Source organism: Lepus europaeus, chromosome 5 (genome assembly GCF_033115175.1).
Source record: "Lepus europaeus isolate LE1 chromosome 5, mLepTim1.pri, whole genome shotgun sequence".
NCBI classification, from domain to species: domain Eukaryota; kingdom Metazoa; phylum Chordata; class Mammalia; order Lagomorpha; family Leporidae; genus Lepus; species Lepus europaeus.
The window spans coordinates 70,123,452-70,150,516 of record NC_084831.1 but is presented as its reverse complement, the minus strand read 5'-3'; the positions used below and the strand labels follow the sequence as shown (position 1 = coordinate 70,150,516).

Genomic DNA, 27,065 nt, shown 5'->3' with positions numbered 1-27,065 from the left:
ATTCCTGGCTAGTCCACTTCTGATCCAGCTCCCTGCTAATGCATCTGGGAAAGCAGCTGAAGAGGGCCCAAATGCTTGGGGCCCTGTACCAGTGTGGGAGACCTGGCTGAAGCTTCTGGCTCTTGGCTTGGGCCTGGCCCAGCTCTGGCTATTGCAGCCACCTGAGGAGTGAACCAGTGAATGGAATATCTCTCTCTATATATAACTCTGCATTTCGTATAAATGCATAAATCTTTAAAAAAAAGACAGATGGCATTATCAACTTCTTTTCTGAATGTTTTGGGCAGGGAGCTAACAATCTGCTGGGACACAGGTGTTGGCTCCATCCTCTGTTATGAACAGAATCCTGCGAGATAAGACTTAGTTCAGGCCTCTGTTCTCTTATTTATTGGGTCTTGGATTTACAACCTGTTCTTGAGTCTCTCTGAGCCTCCATTTCCTTGCATAACCTTAAAAGACTGTTGTGGCCGGCGCTGTGGCTTAACAGGCTAATCCTCCGTCTTGTGGCGCCGGCACACCGGGTTCTAGTCCCGGTTGGGGTGCCGGATTCTATCCCGGTTGCCCCTCTTCCAGGCCAGCTCTCTGCTGTGGCCCGGGAAGGCAGTGGAGGATGGCCCAAGTCCTTGGGCCCTGCACCCCATGGGAGACCAGGAGAAGCACCTGGCTCCTGCCTTCAGATCAGCGAGATGCGCCGGCCGCAGTGGCCATTGGAGGGTGAACCAACGGCAAAAAGGAAGACCTTTCTCTGTCTCTCTCTCTCTCTCTGTCCACTCTGCCTGTCAAAAAAATAAAAAATAAAAATAAAATAAAAAAAAAACTGAAAATGCCCTAAGTCAAAACTGCATTGAACACACATAACTGAGCAAACATCGGAGTTTAGCTTAGCAGCACAGAGCACTGGAGAGCACTGATTGTTCGCCTTTGTGAGCATGTGGATGGGAGCTGTGGCTCACTCTCACTGCCCAGAAACATGCGAGAGTATCATACAGGAAAAGATCAACATTCATAATTCAAAGTACAGTTTCATACTGTACAGAATGCATACTGTGTTCACCCAACTGTAAAGCTGAAAAACCACAGGCTGAGTCACTGTAAGCCAGGGGCTCTATGCACTCCATTTTGCAGCTTTCCTTGAAGGAAGGGGAAACACGTGTCTCCATTCCAACCAACAACCCCAAGTGCAACTCAATGAGAGAGGATGAGGGGGTTTATGGGAAAGCTTTTTTGCTTTCCTATTGAAGGACAGTAGCTGTGGCTTGCTAGCCCTTTGCCCTAACACCTCTTTCCTATGTGGAATAAGGATTTGATCACTGCAGCAGCAACAGCCATTTTGTCACCATGAGAAACATTAAAGGATATTGGTTCCTTGATGATACCATTTAGTCATTGCACAGCCCTGGCTTTTTCATGTCTGCATTTATTTTACACAAGCCAAATAAACCTGCTTGTTTAAGACAGAGCTCTTCAGCAATTCTGTTACTTGTTACGAAACTCACCCTAACAGATATGAACTTTTCATTTTTGGTGATAACTGATTACTATGCAGTACTTTAATGGATAATTTTCTCACAGTTATAAGATGTAGGGCTGCCTAAAAGGAAGTGATTCTAAATATACCTATATTGTTTCACTTAATTGATTAATTCATTTACTCAATGAATTATTTTGAAGCAATTATTTGTGGAAAGAACAATTGGCATTTCAACTGACTCTGTTATCTTTTGGTGTGGATTTTAATGTCACTTTACTGGGCTTGAGCTTCTCAGGAGTGCTTGATGAAGAAGTTTCCACATCCATGGTTTTACTCCCCATGATTTCAGTTGTTTGTGGTCAACCACAGTCCAAAAATATTAAATTTTGTAAATAAATAATTCCTGAGGTTTTTTTTTTTTTAATTTATTTGACAGGTAGAGTTATAGACAGTGAGAGAGAGACAGAGAGAAAGGTCTTCCTTCCGTTGGTTCACTCCCCAAATGGCCGCTACGGCCAGTGCTGTGCCGATCTGAAGCCAGGTGCCAGGTGCTTCCTCCTGGTCTCCCATGCAGGTGCAGGGGCCCAAGCACTTGGGCCATCCTCCACTGCCTTCCTAGGCCACAGCTGAGAGCTGGACTGGAAGAGGAGCAACCAGGACTAGAACCCGGCTGCCATATGGGATGCCGGCGATGCAGGCGGAGGATTAACAAAGTGAGCCATGGCGCCGGCCTCTCCTGAGTTTTAAATCGTGCACCATTTTGAGTAGTGTGACGAAATTTCACACAATCCCACTGTTCCCTACCCAGGATGTGAATCATTCTTGTATCCAGTGTGTCCACATTAAGTACTCTACCCACCCTCAAGTCACTCAGTCATCATCTTGGTTATCAGATTGGCTGTTGGCTATCACAGTTGTTTGGTCAAGTAGCCCCTTTAGCTTAATAATGGCCCTAAAGCACAAGAGCCATGATTCTGGTGGTTTACATATGCTGAAGAGATGGTATCAAATGCCTCCTTTGAGAGAAAGGTGAAACTTCTCAACTTAAAGAAAGATAAAAGCCCCTATGTGTCGGTTGCTAAGATTTACCACAAGAACAAATCCACTAACTGTGAAGTTGTGAAGATGGCAAAAAAAATCTATGCTACTTTTACAGCTACACCTCAAAATGTAAAATTACAGTCATAAAATGTACATGCTTAGTTTCGATGGAAAAGGCATTAAACTTATGGATGAGAGACACACAGAATGTGTTTGGAGGATAATACGTTGTGCCAGAAAGCACTGCGCCTTGCTTCATCTCATCACGTAGCCCTGTAGCATTCACAGCCTCCTAAGGACGAGTCTAGTACTGTAAGATGCTGTGTGACACAGACCACAGTCCCAGAAGCTTACTGTAGTGCACTGTTATCATTGCTCTATTTCATTCTTGGTTATCATCTCTTACTGTGCCTAATTTCTAAAGCACACTTTATCATGGAGGTGTAAGTATAGGAATGAACAGTACATGCAGGGTGCGGTACTGTGATTTCAGGCATGCACTGTGGGTCTTGGACTGTGTCCCTCATAGGTAAGAGGGGACAACTCTACATTAGTTTTCCTTTCCTGTCCCCTTGCCTTTCAACCCTACCACAAAGACTGTCCAAAGAGGGACTCGAAATGGATAACGAGGTAAAATGATCAGTACACCTCATGTGCAGTGACTCAAGAGTACTGTTTTTCCTAAGATCACTTTTTGAGTTACTTCCATGTTGGCAGCTGGTGCCAGATGAGACAAGTAAGACCCATTACACAGTCCCTGTCCCAGCCCAGGCCTCTATTGTGTCCTTTCCAGTTGCCTCTTCCATTCCCTGTTGTACACACAGCTTGGTGTTTCTGGTCACATCACTCTCTTACTTAGCCTTTTAAGCTGGCCCTGACCATAGGATAGCCCTTCCTGCTAGCCTAGCATGTCAGTGTCCTCCTCAGGCAGTTCCTAGCACAACAGTCCCTTGGTTTCTAATTCTCACAGCCCCCTGCTCTCTTCAACACGTACAGTGCATGCTTACAGTGGCCCCTCATTCCCATTTCTGGACTTCAACTCTTCCCTGCTCTCAAGGGCCAAGGTTTGCAGTGGAGCCTTCCCTAATCTCCCCTTGCCCTTGAATCATTCCTGGCCTATTTATGAGACCTCTGTGTGGTGGCACTTAGCCCCTCCTGTGCTGTGTTCAATTGATTTATGTTTAGGTCACCTGTGTGCCTATACCACAAGCCCCATGAAAGCAGGATCTGGCTCCATCTCATCTCTGTATTCCCTGTGGTGCCTGAGGTGGTACCTGGTGCATGGGAAAGGGTTACTGTTTGGAGTGGTAACATGATGGTTGTTGAACAAAAGAAGGACCACTGTTGTCTGATGTAAAGGCCATCATGAATATATTGACCCTCAATGAAACCATTCAAATGAATGACAGTGCAAGGGGTACCATAATGGGGGAGGTGGCCCTGAGACTCAAGGGACATGAAGACAGGGTTTGCCTGCAGAAGAAGGGAGCATGGTGAGAAAAGGCCAGGTAGCGCAGGGAAACAAAAACCCAAAGCCTAACAAAGGGGCATTTGTGGTTAAAAGTCCCTTGCTTTTAATGTGTAATCAGATTAATCGAATTGATAAACATTTTTATTATTTTACACCCATTACCTAGTAAAATTGCTTTTTAAAAAACCTCTCAATGCAATGTACCAATTGAATTAATTTTCTCATTATTCTTTTCTGAAAAACAAAAGTGAAGAGATTATAGCTGAACAGAGATGCTTATCAACTCTAAATGCCCAGAGAAGGCAGTTAATGGGCTGTCTCTTCAAGGTCCAGAGTGCACAAGTGTCTTGTTTTAATGAAGAGACAATATGCCAATCACAAGGACAGCCTCTGGGGCCAGAGGCCTGGGTCTGGACCGGGACTTCATGGCTCATGTGGGATCCTGGGAAAATCACCCCTTCATGTACTTCAGTTTTCTCATTTACAAAATGGATATGATAATAATACCCACTTTGTGGAGACGCTGTAAGAATTAATGAGCTACCATATGTGAAGCATTTTGAACAGTACCAGGTATATATTAAACATCCAGGAATTGTTCGCTATTGCTTTTTTAAGGCATAATCTATTTATAATAGTTTTTTGTATCTTCTTTTGTCTTTGTATTTTCTTTTGTCTTCCTTTTTTGAGACAAGAGGTCACGTTAATCTGTAGTACCATTTCTCTTTAGTGATACTGATCAATGTCAATTAGTCGGGCCTTAAACTAAGAAAAATTTAGTCCAAGAACTTCAACAATATTCTTTTCTTACTCATGTTCCCAGTAAGTCTCAGTACAATATTTTAAAGCAAATGGAGACCTAATTCTAGAAGTCTGGAACATTCACTGACACTGTTGTTAAACTTGCTCTCATCACTGAGTTGTCTCCTGGAGAATCAGTCAACTGAAAAATGTGTGTGTGTGTGTGTGTTCCTGTCAAGAATGGTAGGGTTGAAACTGGAAGCTTTAGTATGACACTTGCCTATCAACTATTTACAAATCTGTTTTCTTAGTTTAATACAAATTACAAAGACAAGTTGTTGTGACAGCCAGTTTGTAGAAACAGGACAGACCTTAACTCAAGTGTGTTAGAGTAGTAGTTGGAACTGCAGTTTTCTTAATGTGAATCTTCCAATTGTGTTCACTTGAATAGTATGTTGATTGCATCCTCCTTTATTTATTTCATAGTTATCATATGAGGTCTCTGCTTTATACTTAAGCTGTTAAAAGTTGTTCATGGAACTGTTTTGGATTCTATTTCATGGAAGTTTATACTAACAAAATCCATAGAAAAATATTTGACATCCTTTTTTTGGTGTGGGGGGGGACTGTGTTTTTTTATTTTTAAAGATTATTTATTTGAAAGTCAGAGTTACACAGAGAGAGAACAAGAGAGAGACAGAGAGAGAGAGAGAGAGAGAGAGAGAGAGGGAGAACTTCCATCTGCTGGTTCACTCCCCAATTGGCCGCAACAGCTAGAGCTGTGCTGATCCAAAGCCAGGAGCCAGGAGCTTTTTCTGGGTCTCCCACATGGGTGGGCTGTTACGCTACAGCGCTGGCCGTGTGTATTTTCTTTAGAGTCTCATTTTGTCTATAAACACTTGTATAACTGAGAATATTGCATTTGTTGGTGTAAGAGTTCTTATTACCAGGTGCTGACAACGGGATTGCCATATAATCGGCACCAATCTTCAGCTTGGAAATGAGATGCATTTGCATTTCATTTGGTTTGCTGTCTGCCTACAGAGTGTGAATAGGACTGATACTGAGAGAGCTTTGGGTATGGAAAGTTGTGAGTCAGGGCATTTTCTTGTTACAGGGATAGAACATGGAAACGAACTATAAATCTGGAAGCTGGAATCTGCTTGTTTGATGCTGTTTAGGAATCAGCATAATCTTCCCTCCAGGATTGGATGTATATGGATTGTATGTGGTACCATTTTGTGTGCAAATGGCTTCATCTCTCAATGCTTTAATTTTCATAAAAGATCATGGGCTTCTGGCACTGTGGCATAGCCGGTAAAGCTGCTGCTTGCAGTGCCGGCATCCCATATGGGCGCCGGTTCATGTCCTAGCTGCTCCACTTCCAATCCGACTCTCTGCTATGGCCTGGGAAAGCAGTAGAAGATTGCCCACGTGCTTGGGCCCCTGTGACCCATGTGGGAGAACCAGAAGAGGCTCTGGCTTCAGCCTGGCCCATTGTGGGAGTGAATTAGTAGATGGAAGATCTCTCTCTCTCTCTCCTCCCAACCCCCTGCAACTTTTTCAAATAAATAAATTTTAAAAATTGTGGAACAAAACTTGCATCATACAGTCTATTCAACAAATGGTGCTGGGGAAACTGGATTTCCACGTGCAGAAGCATGAAGCAAGACCCCTACCTTACACCTTACACAAAAATCCACTCAACATGGATTAAAGATCTAAATCTACGACACGACACCATCAAATTATTAGAGAACACTGGAGAAACCCTGCAAGATATTGGCACCAGCAAAGACTTCTTGGAAAAGACCCTGGAGGCACAGGCAGTCAAAGCCAGAATTAACTATTGGGATTACATCAAATTGAGAAGTTTCTGTACTTCAAAAGAAACAGGAAAGTGAAGAGGCAACCGTCAGAATGGGAAAAAATATTTGCAAACTATGCAACCGATAAAGGTTTAATAACCAGAATCTACAAAGAAATCAAGAAACACCACAATAACAAAACAAACAACCCACTTAAGAGATGGGCCAAGAACCTCAACAGACATTTTTCAAAAGAGGAAATCCAAATGGCCAACAGACACATGAAAAAATGTTTGGGATCACTAGCAATCAGGGAAATGCAAATCAAAACCACAGTGAGGTTTCACCTCACCCCGGTTAGAATGGCTTATATACAGAAATCAAGTAACAACAGGTGCTGGCAAGGATGTGGGGAAAAAGGGATACTAGTCCACTGTTGGTGGGAATGCAAACTGGTAAAGCTACTTGGAAGAGAGTTTAGAGATTCCTCAGAAACCTGAATATAACCCTACCATACAACCCAGACATCCCACTCCTTGGAATTTACCCAAAGGAAATTAAATTGGCAAATAAAAGAGCTGTCTGAACCTCAACGTTTATTGCAGCTCAATTCACAATAGCTAAGACCTGGAATCAACCTAAATGTCCATCAATAGTAGACTGGATAAAGAAATTATGGGATATGTACTCTATAGAATACTATACAGCAGTCAAAAACAATGAAATCCGGTCATTTGCAACAAAATGGAAGAATCCGGAAAACATCATGCTGAGTGAAATAAGCCAAAGGGACAAAGGGACAAATATCATATGTTCTCCCTGATTGGTGACAACTAACTGAGCACCTAAAAGGAAACCTGTTGAAGTGAAATGGACACTATGAGAAACAATGACTAGATCAGCCCTTGTCTTCACTGTCGAGGAACAACTTACTATTTTATTCCTTTTAGTATTTTTTTGTTCTACTAAATACCATTTGTTGAACTCTTTAATTAACACACAATTATTCTTAGGTGTTTAAAATTAACTGAAAAGTGATCCCAGTTAAATATAAGACTGGGAATAAGAGAGGGAGGAGATGTACAGTTCGGCACATGCTCACTCAGTCTTGGCCCTAATGGTAGAGCTAGAAACATGCCAGGGGATTCCAATTCAATCCCATCAAGGTGGCATATACCAATGCCATCTTACTTGTTAAAGTGATCAGTTTAAGTTCATAATTGATCAAAAAGATAGAATTTAGTGTCAAAGGGATTACATAAATAAGACCAGTGTCTGCAAATAATAATTGATAGAATTAAAAAGGAGAGAATGATCCTACATGGGAAGCAGGATATACAGCAGACTCATAGAATGGCAGATGCCCTAAACAGCACTCTGGCCTCAGAACCAGCCCTTAAGGCATTTGGATCTAGCTAAAAAGACCATGAGAGTTTCACAGGCATAGAAAGCCAAGACACTCTGGCAAAAAAAAAAAAAAAAAAAAAAAAAAAAAACCTAAATGAAAGATCTCTGTGAGTGAGATCCCAACGGAAAGAAGGGGCCATCAAAGAAGGAGGTACCTTTCTCTGAAGGGAGAAGAGAACTTTCATTTTGACTCTGGCCTTGTCTAAATAAGATCAGAGTTTGTGAACTCAAGAGGCTTCCATAGCCTTGGAAGCTCATGACAAGAGCCTCAGGTGATTACTGATGTCATAAAAAAGAGTCTCAATTGTTAAAGCAACAACAGAAGTCACTGTGCACTTGCTCCCCATGTAGGATCTCTGACCTTAATGTGTAGTACTATGAGAATTAACGGTAAAACTACTTCTCAAACAGTACTTTATACTTTGTGTATCTATGTGGGCACAAACTGTTGAAATCTTTACTTATTATATACCAAGTTGATCTTCTGTATATAAAGCTAACTGAAAATGAATCTTGATGAAGAATGGGATGGGAGAGGGAGTGGGAGATGGGATGGTTGCAGGTGGGAGGGAGGTTATGGGGAGAAAAAGCCGCTATAATCCAAAAGTTGTACTTTGGAAATTTATATTTATTAAATAAAAGTTGAAAAAACAAACTTGCGTCATAGTATTTTAGCTTTTAGAGTCCTTGATAATGGCAGTTTATGAAGGTAATAAGACTCACTTTTCAGTTTAGTTCTGGCTATTTTAAAACCAAGACTGCAAAGACCTATGTGAAAAGAGTAACACAGATGTTGCCCTGCTGAAGTAAGCACAGTACTTTCAGAGAAGCACTGTCTTGCTAACTCTCCACACAGCAGGAGTTGATAAATGCTTATTGCCCAAAGAATGTGATTCCTTATAAACTGCTCTTTATTAAAGTCAAAATGGATATTTCTCAGGTTTTCATGTTACTTCTGGGCACTTGATATTGAAGTTCTATCTGTATCAGGTTTCATGCCAGAAGGCACTGTCTACTTAATTTCAAAATACTGTGAGCCAACTAGAAAGCAGTTTCGAGGGTCATATATTCAGGTGCACATATCCATTGTTTTTATCCAAGTAAATACCTTCCAGAATATTTCTATTGTCTTTGTTACTTTCTAGCCTTTGAAATCGAAACCCCACCTTGGACTTGACTGTTCTCTTAGCTACGAAATCCACCAAATAGGAATTTCAAAGAGCTTTCAGGTACAGGACAAAGGATATTAAAATGGGATTCAATGCATCAGTGGTAACTAATGGAAATACAGCTTCATTATATGCTACACATTGCAAATTTACCAACCTCTTACCCACTGAAAAGCAGCAATGATTTTCCTCTTTCTTTAGGAGGATGGATTTGTTGTGGAGAAATTGGCATCAAATGTTTTCTTTTGTCTTTCTTATGTTTAGGTGGGTTGTTGCATCTCCTGGGGATTTATGCTGTTTATTTCTCCCTAGGCTTTTCTTTTCTTCCATTTCTACTACCCTATACAGTGATGCAATTGAGTTCGCTGGTAATTAATCATTGTCTGTGCATCGAGAGTTTAGGGATCAGTGTACTTGTGTTTAAATGTTATTAGTGATTTCTATTAAGTTTCAAGGTAATTAACAAATGATTATTTAACAATTCTGTCTACATTAATTTTTACTATTCTTTATTTTTCCTTTGAGTAGGAGTGTCTGATGGGATGAGAATTACGTCATTTTAGTGACAAGTCTGGAGTATATAATGAAGGGAATCTCAAATGTGAAGGAAGTGATATGGGAAAAATTATGCAATTACAGAGCAAATGAGGTTACCTGGTGCTCGGGGCCAATGTCTGGAGAACAAATAAGTATGGTTTGGACAAAGATGAGTTCTCTATGTCACTGGTTCCTGGCGCTGATGTTAGTTTGTGATGAAGTATCCCTGACCCATAGCAAAATGAGAGAAATAAGGCAAATGTTGAGAGTTTTGGTAAAAACCAAGTATTTGAGGCTTTATTTAAGTAGCTATATCATCCCTAATATATTTTGTGTTAAAAATATACCTTTCAAACAGTGGCAATGAGAGATGGTGCCTTTTTCTAATGCCTTTACTTTTTTTTTTTTTTTTTTTTTTGACAGGCAGAGTGGACAGTGAGAGAGAGAGAGACAGACAGAAAGGTCTTCCTTTTGCCGTTGGTTCACCCTCCAGTGGCCGTCGCGGTTGGCGCGCTGCGGCCGGCGCACCGCGCTGATCCGATGGCAGGAGCCACGTGCTTATCCTGGTCTCCCATGGGGTGCAGGGCCCAAGCACTTGGGCCATCCTCCACTGCACTCCCTGACCACAGCAGAGAGCTGGCCTGGAAGAGGAGCATCCGGGACAGGACCAGTGCCCCGACCGGGATTAGAACCCGGTGTGCCGGCGCCGCAAGGCGGAGGATTAGCCTAGTGTGCCGCGGCGCCGGCCTAATGCCTTTACTTTTTAAAAAAATTTTTAAAAGTCAACTTCATCTTAGCCCCATCTTAAAAAATATTTTTTCCTGATCTGTTATCAAATACTAAAGTTAGGGAATCACTGATCTATTTATCTTTGCTATATACTAGTATGATCTTGCTATGGTTCCTTGTCCATTCAGTGGAAAACTGGTACTGATAAATAAAAAATAATCCTGATTTTGACATTTTTCAGCCCATGCTTATCCTGGCTGAAGAGATCCATTTGGTAATCTGTGTATGAATCAGTGGATCTCTTCATACATCCCTCCTGCTCATTTTAAGTTACACTTCTCCTGCTTCTTCCTACTAAAAGTCCAGAAGAAAAATGACCCTTTGCTTACTTCTCAATCTAAAGGTAAAGGTGAATTTTCAATGGTTATCATCCTTAGGAAGCAGCATTTATTCAATACACATGAGCTTGCGACCATTTCTCCAGTAAGTTTCGTGTTTTTTCTGGCTGAATAGAACATCCAAAGGCACAAGGCTTTGAATGCACTTTAGAAAATAACAAATATTAAAGTTTTCCTGTTATTTTTCAAGCACTTAAAAATACTCATGTCTTTAAAAACAAACAGAATTGCACATATTTTTTAAAAGATTTGACCTGTCCTGTTATTTCTCTGAAAAGTGTTCCAGCTTGATGAGGAGTAATAAAAGAAAGATTAAAGGTTTTGATTTTTAAAGTTTTTAAAATAAAGATAAAAAATTATTGGGGCTGGTGCTGTGGCATAGTGGGTAAAGCCGCTGCCTGTGATGCTGGTATTCCATATAGGTGCTGGTTTGAGTCTGGGCTGCTCCACTTTTTATCCAGTTCCCTGCTAATGCACCTGGGAAAGCAGTGGAAGATGGTCCAAATGATTGGGCCTCTGCAAACCATGTGAGAGACTCACAAGAAGCCCCTGGCTCCTGGCTTCAATTTGGTCAGTCCTGGCTGTTGTGTAAGAGTTACACAGTTTTGGGCTGTCACTGTGGTGAGTTGGTAAAACCGCGCCTGCAGTACCAGCATCCCATTTGGGCATCAGTTCGACACCTGGCTGCTCCACTTCTGATCCAGCTCTCTGCTATGGCCTGGCAAAGCAGTAGAAGATGGCCCAAGTCCTTGGGCCCCTGCGCCCACATGAGAGACCCAGAAGAAGCTCCTGGCTCCTGGCTTTGGATTGGCTTGGTTCCAGCTGTTGCAGCCATTTGGGGAGTGAACCAGTGGATGGAAGATCTGTTTCTCTCTCTGCCTCTGCCTTTGCATCTCTGTAACTCTGTCTTTCAAATAAATAAATAAATAAATAAATACATACATCTTTAAAAAATAAAAATAAGAGTTACACAGTTTTACCAAGTCTAAGTGATCCAAAATAAGACCTGACTGACACTAGGAAACAGCAAAGTCCAAGCTTATGACAAACTTTGGGAATGCACAACTCCTTAATCTTCATTCACAAACATAAAGCTGTAAAACATAATGGGAAGGGGCTGGTGCTGTGCTGCAGCAGGTTAATGTCCTGGCCTGAAGCACCGGCATCCCATATGGGCTCCGGTTTTAGTCCCAGCTGCTCCACTTCCGGTCCAGCTCTCTGCTATGGCCTGGGAAAGCAGTGGAAGATGGCCCTGCACCTACGTGGGAGACCCGGAGGAGGCTCTTGGCTTTGGATCGGCTCAGCTCCAGCCATTGCAGACAATTGGGGAGTGAACCTCTCTCCTTCTCTCTCTCTCTCTCTCTCTCTCTCTCTCTCTCTCTTTTTCTCTCTTTCTTTCTCTGCCTCTCCTCTCTCTGTGTAATTCTGACTTTCAAGTAAATAATATTTTAAAAAAACATAATGGGAAATTATATCCAGTCTTACAGTAAGCTGAAAACAACATATACACCTGTTTGAGAAAGATTCTATGAAGATGTTCTTAACATCCTCATATGAGTCTTATGATTTCACATAATTTTCATTCATACTTGCATATCTAGCTGTATATGGAAATGTAAAATAAAAGAATAAAAATAGCGACCGGAGTTTGTTCTAGTGGTTAAAACACTGAATAAGGCAATTGCATCCCATATTGGAATGCCTGGGTTCAAGTCCTGGCTCTGCTCTCGATTCCAGTTTCCTGCTAATGTGGATCCTGGGAGTCAGCAATGATGGCTCAAGTGATTGGGCCCCTGCCCCACACATTGAGACCTGAGTTAAGTCCCCCCCCCCCAACTTTGGCCTTGCCCAGCCCTGGCCATTGCAGGCATTGGGGAGTGAACCAATGGGTAACAGCTCTCTGTCTGTCAAATAAAAGAAATAAATTCATAAATAAAGAGGTCTATGTGATGGGAACCATTATCAATAAAATACAATATTCAGGCAATGCAATCATTTCCCTTGCTATCTTTATTCGTTTTTCTGTCAAACTAGTATTGTCCTTTAGTCTAATCTACCAACAGATACACTGTCACTGATAAAGTAAAAAAAAAAAAAAGTAAAAATGGACTGATACCTGTTACAATTCAAGCTCATTATTCAGACACAGACATTCTATGACATGATTATAGGAACAATAGACACATTAAAGAAAACCTACGATCAACTTTACGACTGATTAACAGACACCTTAAAAAGTAAATTGAGCACAAAGCTTAAAAAATCTAAATTACTCATTTGGATTTCTTCAATAACCTATCCATTAGAGAACAAGTAACAGAGTTCCCTCAAAGAGCCCAGAATTGTCCAAGGTAACTGTAGGTTCTAAAAGATAATCATTACAGGTGCAAGGGACAGACAGGAAGAAATAAAAAAATCGTAAAAATAATATCAATCATGTAAATTACCCTTACAACGTTCCAAGTGCTGTTCTAAGCACCTGGCCTCTATTTAACCCTCATAATCACTCTGAGGTAGGATTGATGGTTACACCAGTTTTGCAGGTAAAGTATATGAGTCACAGGGAAGACGAGTAACCCGCAGGAGGTTGCAGGGGGTGGGGGTAGGTGATGCAGCTGGAATCTGAAGCAGTAAAAAGGCTGCATCTTAAAGACGATCCTATTGCTGGTCATGCTGTACATACTCTCTTTTCACTGGCATGACAACACCGAGGTAGGTAACATCATCTCCAATGCACTGACAGAGAAAGAGCTACAGGTTTGTACCTTGGGGGGCATCACGAAATACACTGACTGTGAAGCTGGGGTTTCATTTCAAGCGAGAGGTATCAGACTTCAAAGCCCTAGGGAAGAGGGGCACGTAGATGAGGTGGTCCCTGTGATCCTTCAGGACCTTATACAGAGATATGATCTACCCTACGTGGTGGTAGGGAGAGCCACTCTGTTCTGTTCATCTCAGGGAATTCCAATCCCTCACCTGTGTGAAGCACCCTGCACATTCTCACACTTAAATAACTCACCACGTTCCTCCCAGCTGCTAACAGTCACCACACTCCATAATCCGTTGTTCAATGTCTCTTTCCCACAGACTCTATGCTCTGCTCCTTTACCGGGAACTTACTGTGTAACAGGCAGGTAGTGTTCATTATGTCAGCAAATAAAATGAAGATCCTCACCCTTTGCTTATTTAGCTTTGCACCCCGCTACCTAGCGGTGTATCTTGGTTCTGTATAAATATTTACTCAATGAATAAGTGAATCACTTAGGAGAGGCAAGCAGAAGAAAAAGAAAAAAGCAGTACAAAGAAAAGGCAGTATTTCATTTAGAACTACTAATGCTCAGATTTTCATTAAAAATCTTAAAATGCCTAGGATTAATAACAGTCATCATTTTTTATCCCTTAACTCACCCTTAAAAGCAGAAGTGCTACAAATAGATTTTAATTACTAAAGTGAACTGTGATCCAGGTTCTGAAAGAAGACACATGTTTCGGGATGCAGCATGAGCTCTGCTGTCAGACTAGTTCTTCCAATTATATTCCCCAGACCGCAGCCTGTTCGTGTTCAATGTTTTTCAAAAGGTGACTTTGCAAGGCAAGTTTTCCCCCAGTAATTAGAGGCATTTATCTTAAAGCCCATTTGGTTTTAGGAAGTGAGGTTATAGGCTGTCATCCACATCATTATCGACTCCCTCAATTACAGGCAACGGCATTTCACCTCCATGCAAAATATTAGTAAATTAACAGTCCCCTCTCTGCATTCGTTTGGGAAATCTGCTCTGCTTGTGATGACGCACGTGACAAGTAGGGAGTAATCAGAGGCACTCGGTAAAACCTTGAAGTGTTGCCATGTCAATTAAAACTCCAGCTCTGCACCTTGCAATTGGGGTTTGGTCTGTAGGGTAAATTTCTTTTTTCACAACATAATGCAGAACTCAGCATGGGTAACAGGTGAGAAAAGCACACAAAAACTCCAACCAGAAACAGCCAAAGAAACAGCTTTCCTGATTTTCTGTAATCTTTCCTATTAGTCAATGCCTGTTTTAGACAATGAACTCTGGCATTGTGAACAATTTTCAGATCAGATTTACAACTCATTGACATGACAACTTTGACTCAAAGAGCAAATTGCAATAAATATTCCAAGGCTGCAAAGAGGTTATTACTCAAATGTCGTAACTATCTCAGGTCCAAGGGCATTTAGTGCAATGAGCATGAAGCCAGAAACTGTTTTAGGTCACAGGAGCTCTGTGGATGGGCTTCAGTTGATTTACCTAAGCCTTTTGAAAAACATTTTCCATGCATTTTATGATGCACAGTTTGGGATGATGGGCAAGCCTCACTTTTACTCCCACCAGACAAGAATCTTTCATTGGATGAGAAGGGCCCAAGGGCTGAGAGTTCTACTGATGTCTGCCACCACCCAGCTGTCACGGAGCATCCTCTTGCATAAAGTGCTTTCTTCAGCTGTCCTGTGGTCCTCTTTGTGTACTCTCTGCTTTCATACTCAATATGATGTTGGGGGTCAACAGTTTAATCAAGCACCTCTGATGTCCTAGATTCTGAGAACTGCATTATCTCAAGATTCAGCCTCATTCTTCACTGGTGCATTGAATCTCACTAATCACAAAATGAACTACACATTGAGGAAAATGCTAGTATCTGTACTGCACCAAATGGAGCAAAAAGATGAATACCTCCCATTTGGATATGCTATCATTTCTTTAGGATGAGTCAAACCCTCAGGAAGCTTTTTTTTGGTGTGCAGTCAGAATCTCATTGATGAATAAAGCCTAACTTCCAATTTAAGTCTACTATGACACCACACCAGCTGTGGATTTATAAGTCTATGCGTTTTGTTGGGTTTCCAAAGATGCAAGAGTTGAGAAGCTGGGTGAAAACTGCTTAAAAATACCCAAGTAGTTACTACGTTTTGCTGCAGATGTCTAGCCAATGTTAAAATTTATCACTTTTTGTAAAAGATAAACTAAAATGGAAGAGTTTATTTTTATCATTATAGTTTAATAAAGAAAAATTAGATAAAACGATCATTTTTTTCATTGATTATGTACCTCCAAAAGACACTTTTGAAGGCGCAGAGCATTTCTAAGCAAGAACACAAGCTTATCAGAAATCGGAGACTGTTCTTGTACTGGGCATAGGAAGACAGAGCTAACTTACTGTCATGATGAGCCCCTTCTCCTGGAAATATTTAACCAGTGGAGTAGCGTTCTGCTTGAAGTTCGTTAGTCTCCTCTGGGTGGCCTTCAGATTGTCATCAGGACGCCCCTGTTGTTCTGCACGCCTCATTAACCTCTCTTTGAGCTTCTGACTGGCGCACGCCAGGAATACCACCAAGTCCGGAGTACAGATCTGTAGAGAGCATCAGACAAGCAGAGGGACATTCAGCAAACCAAGCAGCAGGCAATGGCATTCATCTCCTTTGGCCAAATTTTACAGCAATCTGCAAGGTAAATATTATCTCCATTGTGTAGGCAAGCAAGCAGGGCTCTGAGAAACTAAGCACCTGTCTGGGGTGACATGGTTAGTAAAGTGAAAATTAGTGTTTGAACCCAGGTCTGTTTGGCCTAAGGTTTCCATTCCCTTCACTATCACTAAGAACCAAAGGGCCCAAAGTGCTTCATAGATTTCTGAAAATACCAAGGAATGACCTGAAAACAACCAATGAAATAGTGAACTAAATTACAACTAGTATTGCATTTGAAAGGTTTTTGTTCCAGGACTGACCAGCTGAATAATGGGCATATGGCTTAACCTTGCCAAGCCTCCACACCCTCATCTGTCAATAGAGATACGTGAACCTGCCTCCCTCAATTATTATGAACATTAAATTAGATAAAATATACAGCACACATGTGTTCCCTGGTGGATGGTCAATAAGTTAGGTATGTTTATTATCCCTTGGTTTTCATGATTCTGTGTGGTTCTGGTTCTCCTTTAGCCTCTTCCTTTTTATTTTATTATTTTTTTATATTTTTTATTTTTTAAAAGATTTATTTATTTTTTACTTGAGAGTCAGAGTTACAAAGAGAGGAGAGGGAGAGAGAGAGAGAGAGAGAGAGAGAGAGAGAGGTCCTCCATCCGCTGGTTCACTCCCCAATTGGCCAAAATGGCCGGAATGGCACTGATCTGAAGCCAGGAGCCAGGAGCCTCCTCCAGGTCTCCCACATAGGTGCAGGGGACCAAGGACTTGAGCCATCTTCTGCTTTCCCAGGCCACAGCAGAGAGCTGGATCAGAGGAGGAGACTAAAACCAGTGCCCATATGGGATGCCAGCGCTTCAGGCCAGGGCGTTAACCCACTGGGCCACAGTGCCGGCCCCTTCCTTTTTATTTTATTATTTCTTCCTTTGTTCACATGATTCCTCCTCAGCCCCTCCGAGAGGGGATGTCCCTCCAGGTTTCAATCATAATTTCTTCCCTTTCCATGTTCTCATCCTCTCAGTGTCCTCTCACTGTTCTGAGTTCAAATCTACAATTTGAGCACTGACTTTTTTTTTTTTTTTTTTTTTTTTTTTGGACAGGCAGAGTTAGACAGTGAGAAAGAGAGAGACAGAGAAAAAGGTCTTCCTTTTTCCGTTGGTCCACCCCCCAAGTGGCTGCTATGTCCGGCGCGTTGCAGCTGTCGCGCTGGGCCAATCCGAAGCCAGGAGCCAGGTGCTTCCTCCTGGTCTCCCATGCGGGTTAAGGGCCCAAGGACCTGAACCATCCTCCACTGCACTCCTGGGCCACAGCAGAGAGCTGGACTGGAAGAGGAGCAACCGGGACAGAATCCAGCGCCCCAACCGGGACTAGAACCCGGGGTGCCGGCACCGCAGGCGGAAGATTAGCCTAGTGAGTCGCCGCGCCTGCCGACTTTCTTTCTTTTTTTTTTTTTTAACTGTTATTTAATAAATATAAATTTCCTAAGTACAACTTTTGGATTATAGCGGCTTTTCCCCCCATAACCTCCCTCCCACCTGAAACCATCCCATCTCCCACTCCCTCTCCCATCCCATTCTTCATCAAGATTCATTTTTAATTAGATTTATATACAGAAGATCAACTTGGTATATAGTAAGATTTCAACAGTTTGCACCCACACAGATACACAAAATATAAAGTATTGTTTGAGTAGTAGTTTTACTGTTAATTTGCATCATACAACACATTAAGGACAGAGATCTTACATGGGGAGCAAATGTACAGTGACTCCTGTTGTTGATTTAACAATTGAGACTCTTTTTTATGACATCAGTAATCACCTGAGGCTCTTTTGTAATGAGCTTCCAAGGCTATGGAAGCCTCTTGAGTTCACAAACTCCAATCTTATTTAGAAAAGGCCAGAGTCAAAATGAAAGTTCTCTCCTCCCTTCAGAGAAAGGTACCTCCTTCTTTGATGGCCCCTTCTTTCCACTGGGATCTCACTCACAGAGATCTTTCATTTAGGTTTTGTTTTGTTTTGTTTTTTTTTGCCAGAGTGTCTTGGCTTTCTATGCCTGAAATACTCTCATGGGCTTTTTAGCCAGATCCAAATGCCTTAAGGACTGATTCTGAGGCCAGAGTGCTGTTTAGGGATCTGCCATTCTATGAGTCTGCTGTGTATCCTGCTTCCCATGTTGGATTGTTCTCTCCTTTTTTTTTTTTTTTTAGTTTTTATTTATTTGACAGGTAGAGTTATAGACAGTGAGAGAGAGAGAGATCTCTCCTTTTTAATTATATCAGTTATGATTAGCAGACATTAGTCTTGTTTATGTGATCCCTTTGACCCTTAATCCTATCACTATGATCAATTATGAACTGAAACTGATCACTTTGACTAGTAAGATGGCATTGGTACATGCCACCTTGATGGGATTGATTTGGAATCCCCTGGCACGTTTTTAGCTCTACCATTAGGGCTAAGTCCGAGTGAGCATGGAGCACTGACTTTCAATTGCACCTCTTACCTGTATTGTCAAATGTCTATGTAACAGCTCTGTTGATATGTTTTAATGTAACCTGTGACTCTGTAAGATCAAAAATTAATCTTTCCACCAAAGGGAAATTCCTACCTTATGTATTTCTTTAGTCATTGTTATGGTATCAATATTTCTTTCCTAAATCACCAGAAACCTTAGTATCATCTCTAACCCTGATTCACGAAACTTTGATCTATTCGACTCACTGTTGTCCTTTTTTTTTTTTTTTTGACAGGCAGAGTGGACAGTGAGAGACAGAGAGAAAGGTCTTCCTTTGCAGTTGGTTCACCCTCCAATGGCCGCCGCAGCCAGCGCGCTTCGACCAGAGCACCATGCTGATCTGAAGCCAGGAGCCAGGTGCTTCTCCTGGTCTCCCATGCTGGTGCAGGGCCCAAGTCCTTGGGCCATCCTCCACTGCACTCCCAGGCCACAGCAGAGAGCTGGCTTGGAAGAGGGGCAACCGGGACAGAATCCGGCACCCCAACCGGGACTAGAACCTGATGTGGCAGCGCCGCAGGTGGAGGATTAGCCTAGTGGCGCCGGCCTGTCCATTTTTAATTAATTAATTTTTGTCACTGTTGCCTATTGATTTTGTCTTTGAAACATCTTTTAGACTTCCCTTCATCCTATTCTCACTGCCACTGTGTAAGCACAGGAGCACACCAGGGGAATACAATTAAAAGTATGAATTTACAATCAGATCATTCTGAGTTTGAGTCTAGAAAATGTCCTCTCAGTCATTTGTCCTTGGATAAACTGTTCAATCCTTCTGAGCTTCACTTTTCTCAAGTGTAAAATAAGGGGGAACCCCCAACTCAGTATTTTAAAAAAATGTAAATTACTTCTGAGAAACTTAAAAATTTAGAAAGTTACTTATAAGAGATTGCCTGAATTAAAACTTTTCTTTTATCAAATATTATAAAACTCCTATCTAATATTCAGCCTTACCTGATATAAAAAGGACATATTTAAAAAATGTATTAAAAGTAAACTATAGGCCGGTGCCGCGGCTCAATAGGCTAATCCTCCGCCTGCGGCGCCAGCATACTGGGTTCTAGCCCCAGTTGGGGCACCAGATTCTGTCCCGGTTGCCCCTCTTCCAGGCCAGCTCTCTGCTGTGGCCCGGGAGTGCAGTGGAGGATGGCCCAAGTGCTTGGGCCCTGCACCCGCATGGGAGACCAGGAGAAGCACCTGGCTCCTGGCTTCAGATCAGCGCGGTGCGCTGGCCACAACACGACGGCCCCGGCGGCCATTGGAAGGTGAACCAACGGCAAAGGAAGACCTTTCTCTCTGTCTCTCTCTCACTGTCCACTCTTTTTCAAATAAGAAAAAAAAAGTAAATTATATAAATTACATAAATAAAAATATAGTTTTTGACATTATATTGTGTTTGGTTTGATAATATTGTGTATTTAAATATACATAAAAATGGAACTAAACTATTAGTTCAGTATTGAATGCAGGAAAAACTTGCATTTTGTGCTTAAATTAACTGGTTTATATGAACACAGTTTGTGCTTTGATTCAGATTTCAATGTTCTCTCTAAATAACACAATGAGGTCATAGGTAATCTTTTTTTTTTTCTAAAGAGACTTATTTATTTATTGGAAAGTCAGAAGTACAGAGAGAGAGGGAGAGACAGAGCGAATTCTTCCATCCACTGGTTCACTCCCCCATATGGCTGCAATAGTCAGGCTGAGCCAGGCTGAAGCCAGGAGCCCAGAACTCCATCCAGGTCCCCAAGATGAATACAGGGGCCCTACCACTTCAGCCATCTTCCACTGCTTTTCCAGGAACATTAGCAGGGAGATGGATTGGAAGTAGCAGCTGGGTTTGAACCTGTATTCATATGGGATTGCAGCATCACTGGCAGTGGCTTAGCCTGCTGCACCACAATGCTGGCCCCTCTATGAGAAATCGTATATTTGTAATCATTGCTGTATTATTATTTTTTTTTGACAGGCAGAGTTAGATAGTGAGAGAGAGAGACAGAGAGAAAGGTCTTCCTTCCGTTGGTTCACTCCCCAAATGGCCGCCACGGCTAGCGAGCTGCGCCGATCCAAAGGCAGGAGCCAGGTGCTTCCTCCTCGTCTCCCACCCGGGTGCAGGGCCCAAGGACCTGGGCCATCCTCCACTGCCCTCCCGGGCCACAGTAGAGAGCTGGACTGGAAGAAGAGCAACCGGGACAGAATCCAGCACCCTGACTGGGACAAGAACTTGGGGTGCCGGCACCACAGGCAGTGGATTAGCCAAGTGAGCTGTGACGCTGGCCGATCATCACTGTATTTTATCTTAGACTATTGGCTTCTGAAATACTGAAATACTATTGGCTTCTGAAATACTTTGAATAAAATCACATTGTGTTTACTTATTTTTTAAATTAATGAACAGTTTTAGATTTACAGAAAAATTGAGTGGCATTCAAAAATTTTGATCAATGAATACAACTTCAGGTCTGATAACAATGATTTTTGAAGTGAATTTGTAAAGTCGTTTCACTTTGTTACGGTGATTAATTTGCTGTTTTCTTTTGGTATCAATTAGATAACATATCTTTGGGAATAAAAACCTTAAAATGTATTGCTCCTCATGTGGGATCTCTGTCCTTAATGTGCTGTACATTGTGATTTAATGCTATAACTAGTACTCAAACAGTATGTTTCACTTTGTGTTTCTATGTGGGTGCAAACTGTTGAAATCTTTACTTAATATATACTAAATTGATCTTCTGTATATAAAGAGAATTGAAAATGAATCTTGATGTGAATGGAAGGGGAGAGGGAGTGGGAGAGGGGAGGGTTGCGGGTGGGAGTGGAGTTATGGGAGGGGGAAGCCATTGTAATCCATAAGCTGTACACTGGAAATTTATATTCATTAAATAAAAGTTAAAAAAAAACCTTAAAATGTAAAACTTGGAAGACCACCACAACCACTAGCGATGACCAGCTGACTGTACAGCCACTATAACTGCATGCATTCTTGTCCAATTCCCAGGAACCCCACCTACATCCACTCAACATGGCCTCTTTCTCTCCAACAGGGCTACATTTTTGAGAAAAAAATTTATATCGTTTGCTTTTTACCAAGCTTTAAAAAATGCAGCACCATTCTGTAAAGCCCATAGAACGTTTTCATGAAAACGCTTGTAAAAACTTGAGAAGAATCACCAAACAATATGGCTGTCCTAACACCGATGGCACACCTGTTCTTAGCCTATGCTCTCAAAAAAATATGTGCTGACTGAATGAGTAAATAAATAAATGAGAACAAAAACTGAAAAAATCACTTTTGTCTACATGGTGGCAAACTTCCAAATAGCTGACATTATTTGTCCCATTCAATTAACTAAGTCAGTCTTTTCCTGTTTCTGTCATTGCATTAACAAACTCAGCCTTCTGCTACCCGTTTTAAAGCCCTTCTTGAATGACTGTATTGAATAATTGTGACTGCTTTTGTATAAGCAAAGACGGATTCACTATCAGACTGCAAAGTGAACTCATTTTAATATTCTCTGTTCTTAACTGTCAGTGCTTCTGGCTGCTCTGTTCTATAGGAAGGCAAGTTAGGTCCCACACTCTACAATTCAGGTCAGCAACACTGTGAGAAACCAGGAAGCAATGTGTAAAGAAGATAGAAGATCACAGTTACAATAAAAATGAGAAACACAGAAATTAAAAGACGGAAAGAACCTGGAGACCATCTAACCGTAGTTAACACCAAATCTTTCTCATCTTTTCACCCTCTTGAAAAATGATTTGAGAACTTGAACATTTAAACCAGAATGTTCTGCTGGGGCATTTCTTGTAATGGGCACTTACTGTTTATGAAGCAGACCCAATTCATTGCTCCAACTGGGAATTTCTACTATTGGGCTAAAAATGGCTTCCCCATCCTGCTTCCAGGGAAAAGGCAAAATGAATTCTTTCTTTTAGTCATTAAACATTTATTATAATATGGACTATATCATAGGGGCTAGACTAGATCATTACAAAAGGGAAGAAGATAATTGGACTTCACTATCATGTAGCATGGAGATAATTTCTGGGCAGAGCTTTCAATAGACTATGAGGATAAGGGACAAAAACTGATACACAAGGCCCACCCAGCAGGGACTGGAGAGAGATCCTACTCCTGTCCCCATTTCCAGGCTCTGCTTAACCCTGAAAGGGCTATACCATCACTATATGTGAACCAGCCCTCACAGGACTAAATTCCATTTATAATTATTACAAATCCTCAGTATATTAAGGCAATTAAATGTATTCAACAACCAACTAGACACAGATGGAAGAGAACTAGTGAACTAGATACAGGCCAGAAGAAAATATCCAGAATGAGACAAGGGAGAGAAAAGGGTAGAAAAGGTTTGGAAAAGAGTGAAACAGACATACATGATACAGCTGATAAGTTCTAGAACAGAGAAAATGAAGCAGTGGCAATATTTGGAAAGATAACAGCTAAGAATCTCCCAAACTGACAAAAGATACCTCATGTCCCAGATTCAAGAAGCGATATAAGGGGCTGGCACTGTGGCACAGTGGGTTAAGCTGCTGTCCACTTCTGATTCAGCTCCCTGCTAATGGCCTGGCAAAGCAGCAGAAGATGCACCGACTTGGGAAACCCAGAAGAAGAAACTCCTGACTCCTGGCTTTACCCTGGCCCAGGCCTAGACATTGTGGCCATTTAGGGAGTGAACCAGCAGATAGAAGATCTTTCTCTCTGTTTCTCCTTCTCTCTCTGTAACTCTACCTTTCAAACAAATAAATAAATCTTTAAAAAAATAAGCAAATAAAAATCAAGAAAAATAAACATAAAACTCAGATCTAAGTATGTCACAGCAAAATTCCAGAAAACCCAAGTAGATTAAAAAAAAAAAAACCTTTAAAACATCAAGCAAAAAATAAATGAGATTATTTCCAGAGAAGCAGCAATAAGATTAATAGCCAAGTTAAGAATAATAATAAAAGCAGAAAGCATCTCACTAGTCCAAGTGGTCAATTTCAGTTCACAATTGATGACTCTGATAGGTCTAAGAGTCAAAGGGATCACACAAACAAGACTAGTGTCTGCAAATACTAACTGATAGAATCAAAAAGGGAGAGAATGATCCAACATGGGAAGCGGGATACACAGCAGACTCATAGAATGGCAGACGTCCTAAATAGCACTCTGGCCTCAGAATCAGCCCTTAAGGCATTCGGATCTGGCTGAAGAGCCCATGAGAGTATTGTAGGCATGGAAAGCCAAGACACCCTGGAAAAGAAAAAACAAAAAAGAAGACCTAAATTAAAGATCTCCGTGAGTGAGATCCCAGTGGAAAGAACGGAGCCATCAAAGATGGAGGTACCTTTCTCTGAAGGGAGGAGAGAACTTCCACTTTGACTATGACCCTATCGGAATAAGATCAAAGTTGGCGAACCCTAAAGGCTTCCATAGCCTTGGCAACTCATGACTAGAGCCTAGGGAGATTACTGACGCCATAAACAAGAGTGTCAAATTGTTAAGTCAACAACAGGAGTCACTGTGTACTTATATCTCATGTGGGATCTGTCCTTAATGTGTTGTCTAATGTGAAGTGATGCTATAACTAGTACTAAAACAGTATTTTTACACTTTGTGTTTCTGTGTGGGTGCAAATTGATGAAATGTTTACTTAGTATATACAGAATTGATCTTCTGTATATAAAGATAATTGAAAATGAAAAAAAGACATGGTGTTAAATTGGAAATTGCATAGAAAATTAATTAATTTTTAAAAAATATCATGTAAGATCTCTGTATTTAATGTGCTGTGCACTGTTATTTAATGCTATAACTAGTACCCCAACAGTATTTTTTCACTTTGTGTTGCTATGTGAGGGCAAACTGTTGAAATCTTTACTTAATATATACTAAATTGATCTTCTGTATATAAAGAGAATTGAAAATGAATCTTGATGTGAATGGAAGGGGAGAGGGAGCGGGAGTGGGGAGGGTTGCGGGTGGGAGGGAAGTTATGGGGGGGAAGCCATTGTAATTCATAAGCTGTACTTTGGAAATTTATATTCATTAAATATAAGTTTAAAAAAAATAATAATAATAAAAGCAGAAAGCAATGAAAGATTTCCTTCACGTGCTGGAATAAAATTACTGTCAATAAATATTTCTATATCCAGCAAAAATATCTTTCAAAAACTAATAATAAATACAGACATTTTGAAACAAACAAAACCAGAGAATTTCTCATTAGCAATTCTTTATTAATGGAATTATCAAAGATATTGTTTAGACAGAAGGAAAAATGATCCAGGCTAGAAAGTTGGCCCAGAAGAATGAATGAAGATGCAATGAAAACATTAAGCATGTAGTTAAATCTAGACAAATAGGGGCCGGTGCTGTGGTGTAGTAGGTTAAGCCTCTACCTGTGATGCTGGCTTCCCATATGGATTCACTTCTGATCCAGCTCCCTGCTTATGTGCCTGGGAAAGCAGGAGAAAGTGACCAAAGTGTTTGGGCCCCTAAACCTACGTGAGAGACCTGTTAGAAGCTCCTGGCTCCTGGCATTGGATCGGCCCAGCTCTGGCCATTGTGGCCAATTGGGGAGTGAACCAGTGGATGGAAGACCTCTCTCTCTGTCTCTCCCTCTCTCTGTCTGTAACTCTGCCTCTCAAATAAATAAATAAATAAATCTTTAAAAAATATTGACCATACAAAAGAATACTAAAATTATTTTGTGGTATGCAAAAACAGAGATTGCACATCAGTCATGAGGGTGTGTGAATGAAGTCCAACTGTTCTCAGGCCCTTGGCTTGTTCAGTACCAGCATCTACAAGACATTGATAAGTTACTGGTGCATGCTGTAATCTCTGGAAGAGTAGGGAGGCTTCTGTAGAGGGCCAAATGGCAAATATTTTAGGTTTTGCAGGCCACTTGGCCACACAGCCTGAAAGCATTTTTAGACAATAAAAAAACTCATGGCGTGGCTGTGCCAGCAAAACTTTTATTTACAAAGAGAAGCAGCCAATAGGACTTGGCACATGGACCCTCGTTTGCTGACCATGGCTCTAAAACAACCACTAAAGAGATGTAAAATAAAATGCAGTGGACAATCTAGCAGAAGGAGAAAATGCAAAAATAAAAATGACTTCATTTGATAGAAAGCAAGAAAGAAGAGCCATAAAACAAGTGGGACAAAAAAGACAAGTTACAAATAAATAGTAAATTGTAAAATGAAAACCCAAATGCCATTTTATTCATTTGATAGAGAGACAGGGAGATAGCCCAGCTGCTGGCTCATTCCTCAATTGTTCTCAATGGCTGGGGCTGGGCCAGGCCAAAGCTGGAAGCTTGGCACTCAATCCAGATCTCCTCGGGCGGCAGGGATTCAGCTACTTGAGCCATCACCTGCTACCTTCCAAGATGTGCATTGGCAGGAAGTTGCAATTGGGAGCAGAGCCAGCACTCAAAACCAGGCACTCTGATATGGGATGTGGGTGTCTGAAGCAGAGGTCTAAACAGCTGTGCTAAATGCTTGCCCCAACTTCTGCTTTTGTAGTAGAAGAAACGCTGTATGCAGAAATGAGTAGTTAAGATAGGAGTTTAGTGAAGTTGTTTTTACCTATATAGTGTTGTGGCATAGTAGGCAAAGCTGCCGCCTGTGATGCCAGCATCCCATATGGGCTCCTGTTCAAGTCCCAGCTGCTCCATTTCTGATCTAGCTCCCTGCTAATGGCCTGGGAAAAGCAGTAGAGGATGGCCCAAGTGCTTGAGCCCCTGTAAACCAGGTGGTAGACCCAGATAAAGGTCCTGGCATTGGCCTGGCCCAGCCCTGGCCATTGTGGCCATTTGAGAAATGAACCAATGGATGGAATCTCTCTCTCTCTCTCTCTCTCTCTCTCTCCCTCTCCCTCTCCCTCTCTCTCTCCTCCCTCTCTCTCCTTCCCTCCCTCTCTCCCTCTGTGTAACTCTGCCTTTCAAATAAATAATGTACTTTTTAAAAAGTAAAATGACAATAACAATACTAATAATGCAACTGATTCAATATATTAAATACAAAAATGAGGGGCTGGCACTGTGGCGTTGCGGGTAAAGCCACCACCTGTAGTGCCGGCATCCCATATGGTTCAAGTCCTGGCTGCTCCACTTCCTATCTAGTTCCTTGCTCATGCACCTGGGAAAGCAGCAGAAGGCAGCCCAAGTCCTTGAGCCCCTGCATCCACAAGGAAGACGGGGAAGAAGCTTCCGGTTCCTGGCTTTGGATCGGCGGAGCCCCAGCCACTGTGATGATTTGGGGAGTGAACCAGTGGATGGAAGATTCTCTCTCTCTCTCTCTGCCTCTGCCTCTCTGTAACTCTGC

General features: G+C 41.6%; 1 protein-coding gene across 3 annotated transcripts in view; it reads right to left on the bottom strand.

The window, feature by feature from the left end:
• AK5 (adenylate kinase 5) overlaps window positions 1-27,065 on the bottom strand; it is a 289,702-nt gene that overhangs the window by 202,202 nt on the left and 60,435 nt on the right. For all 3 annotated transcript variants that reach the window (XM_062191569.1, XM_062191568.1, XM_062191570.1), the window contains exon 6: window positions 15,951-16,142. In XM_062191569.1, coding sequence (XP_062047553.1) covers window positions 15,951-16,142 — 192 coding nt within the window. The remainder of the gene's footprint in view (window positions 1-15,950; window positions 16,143-27,065) is intronic.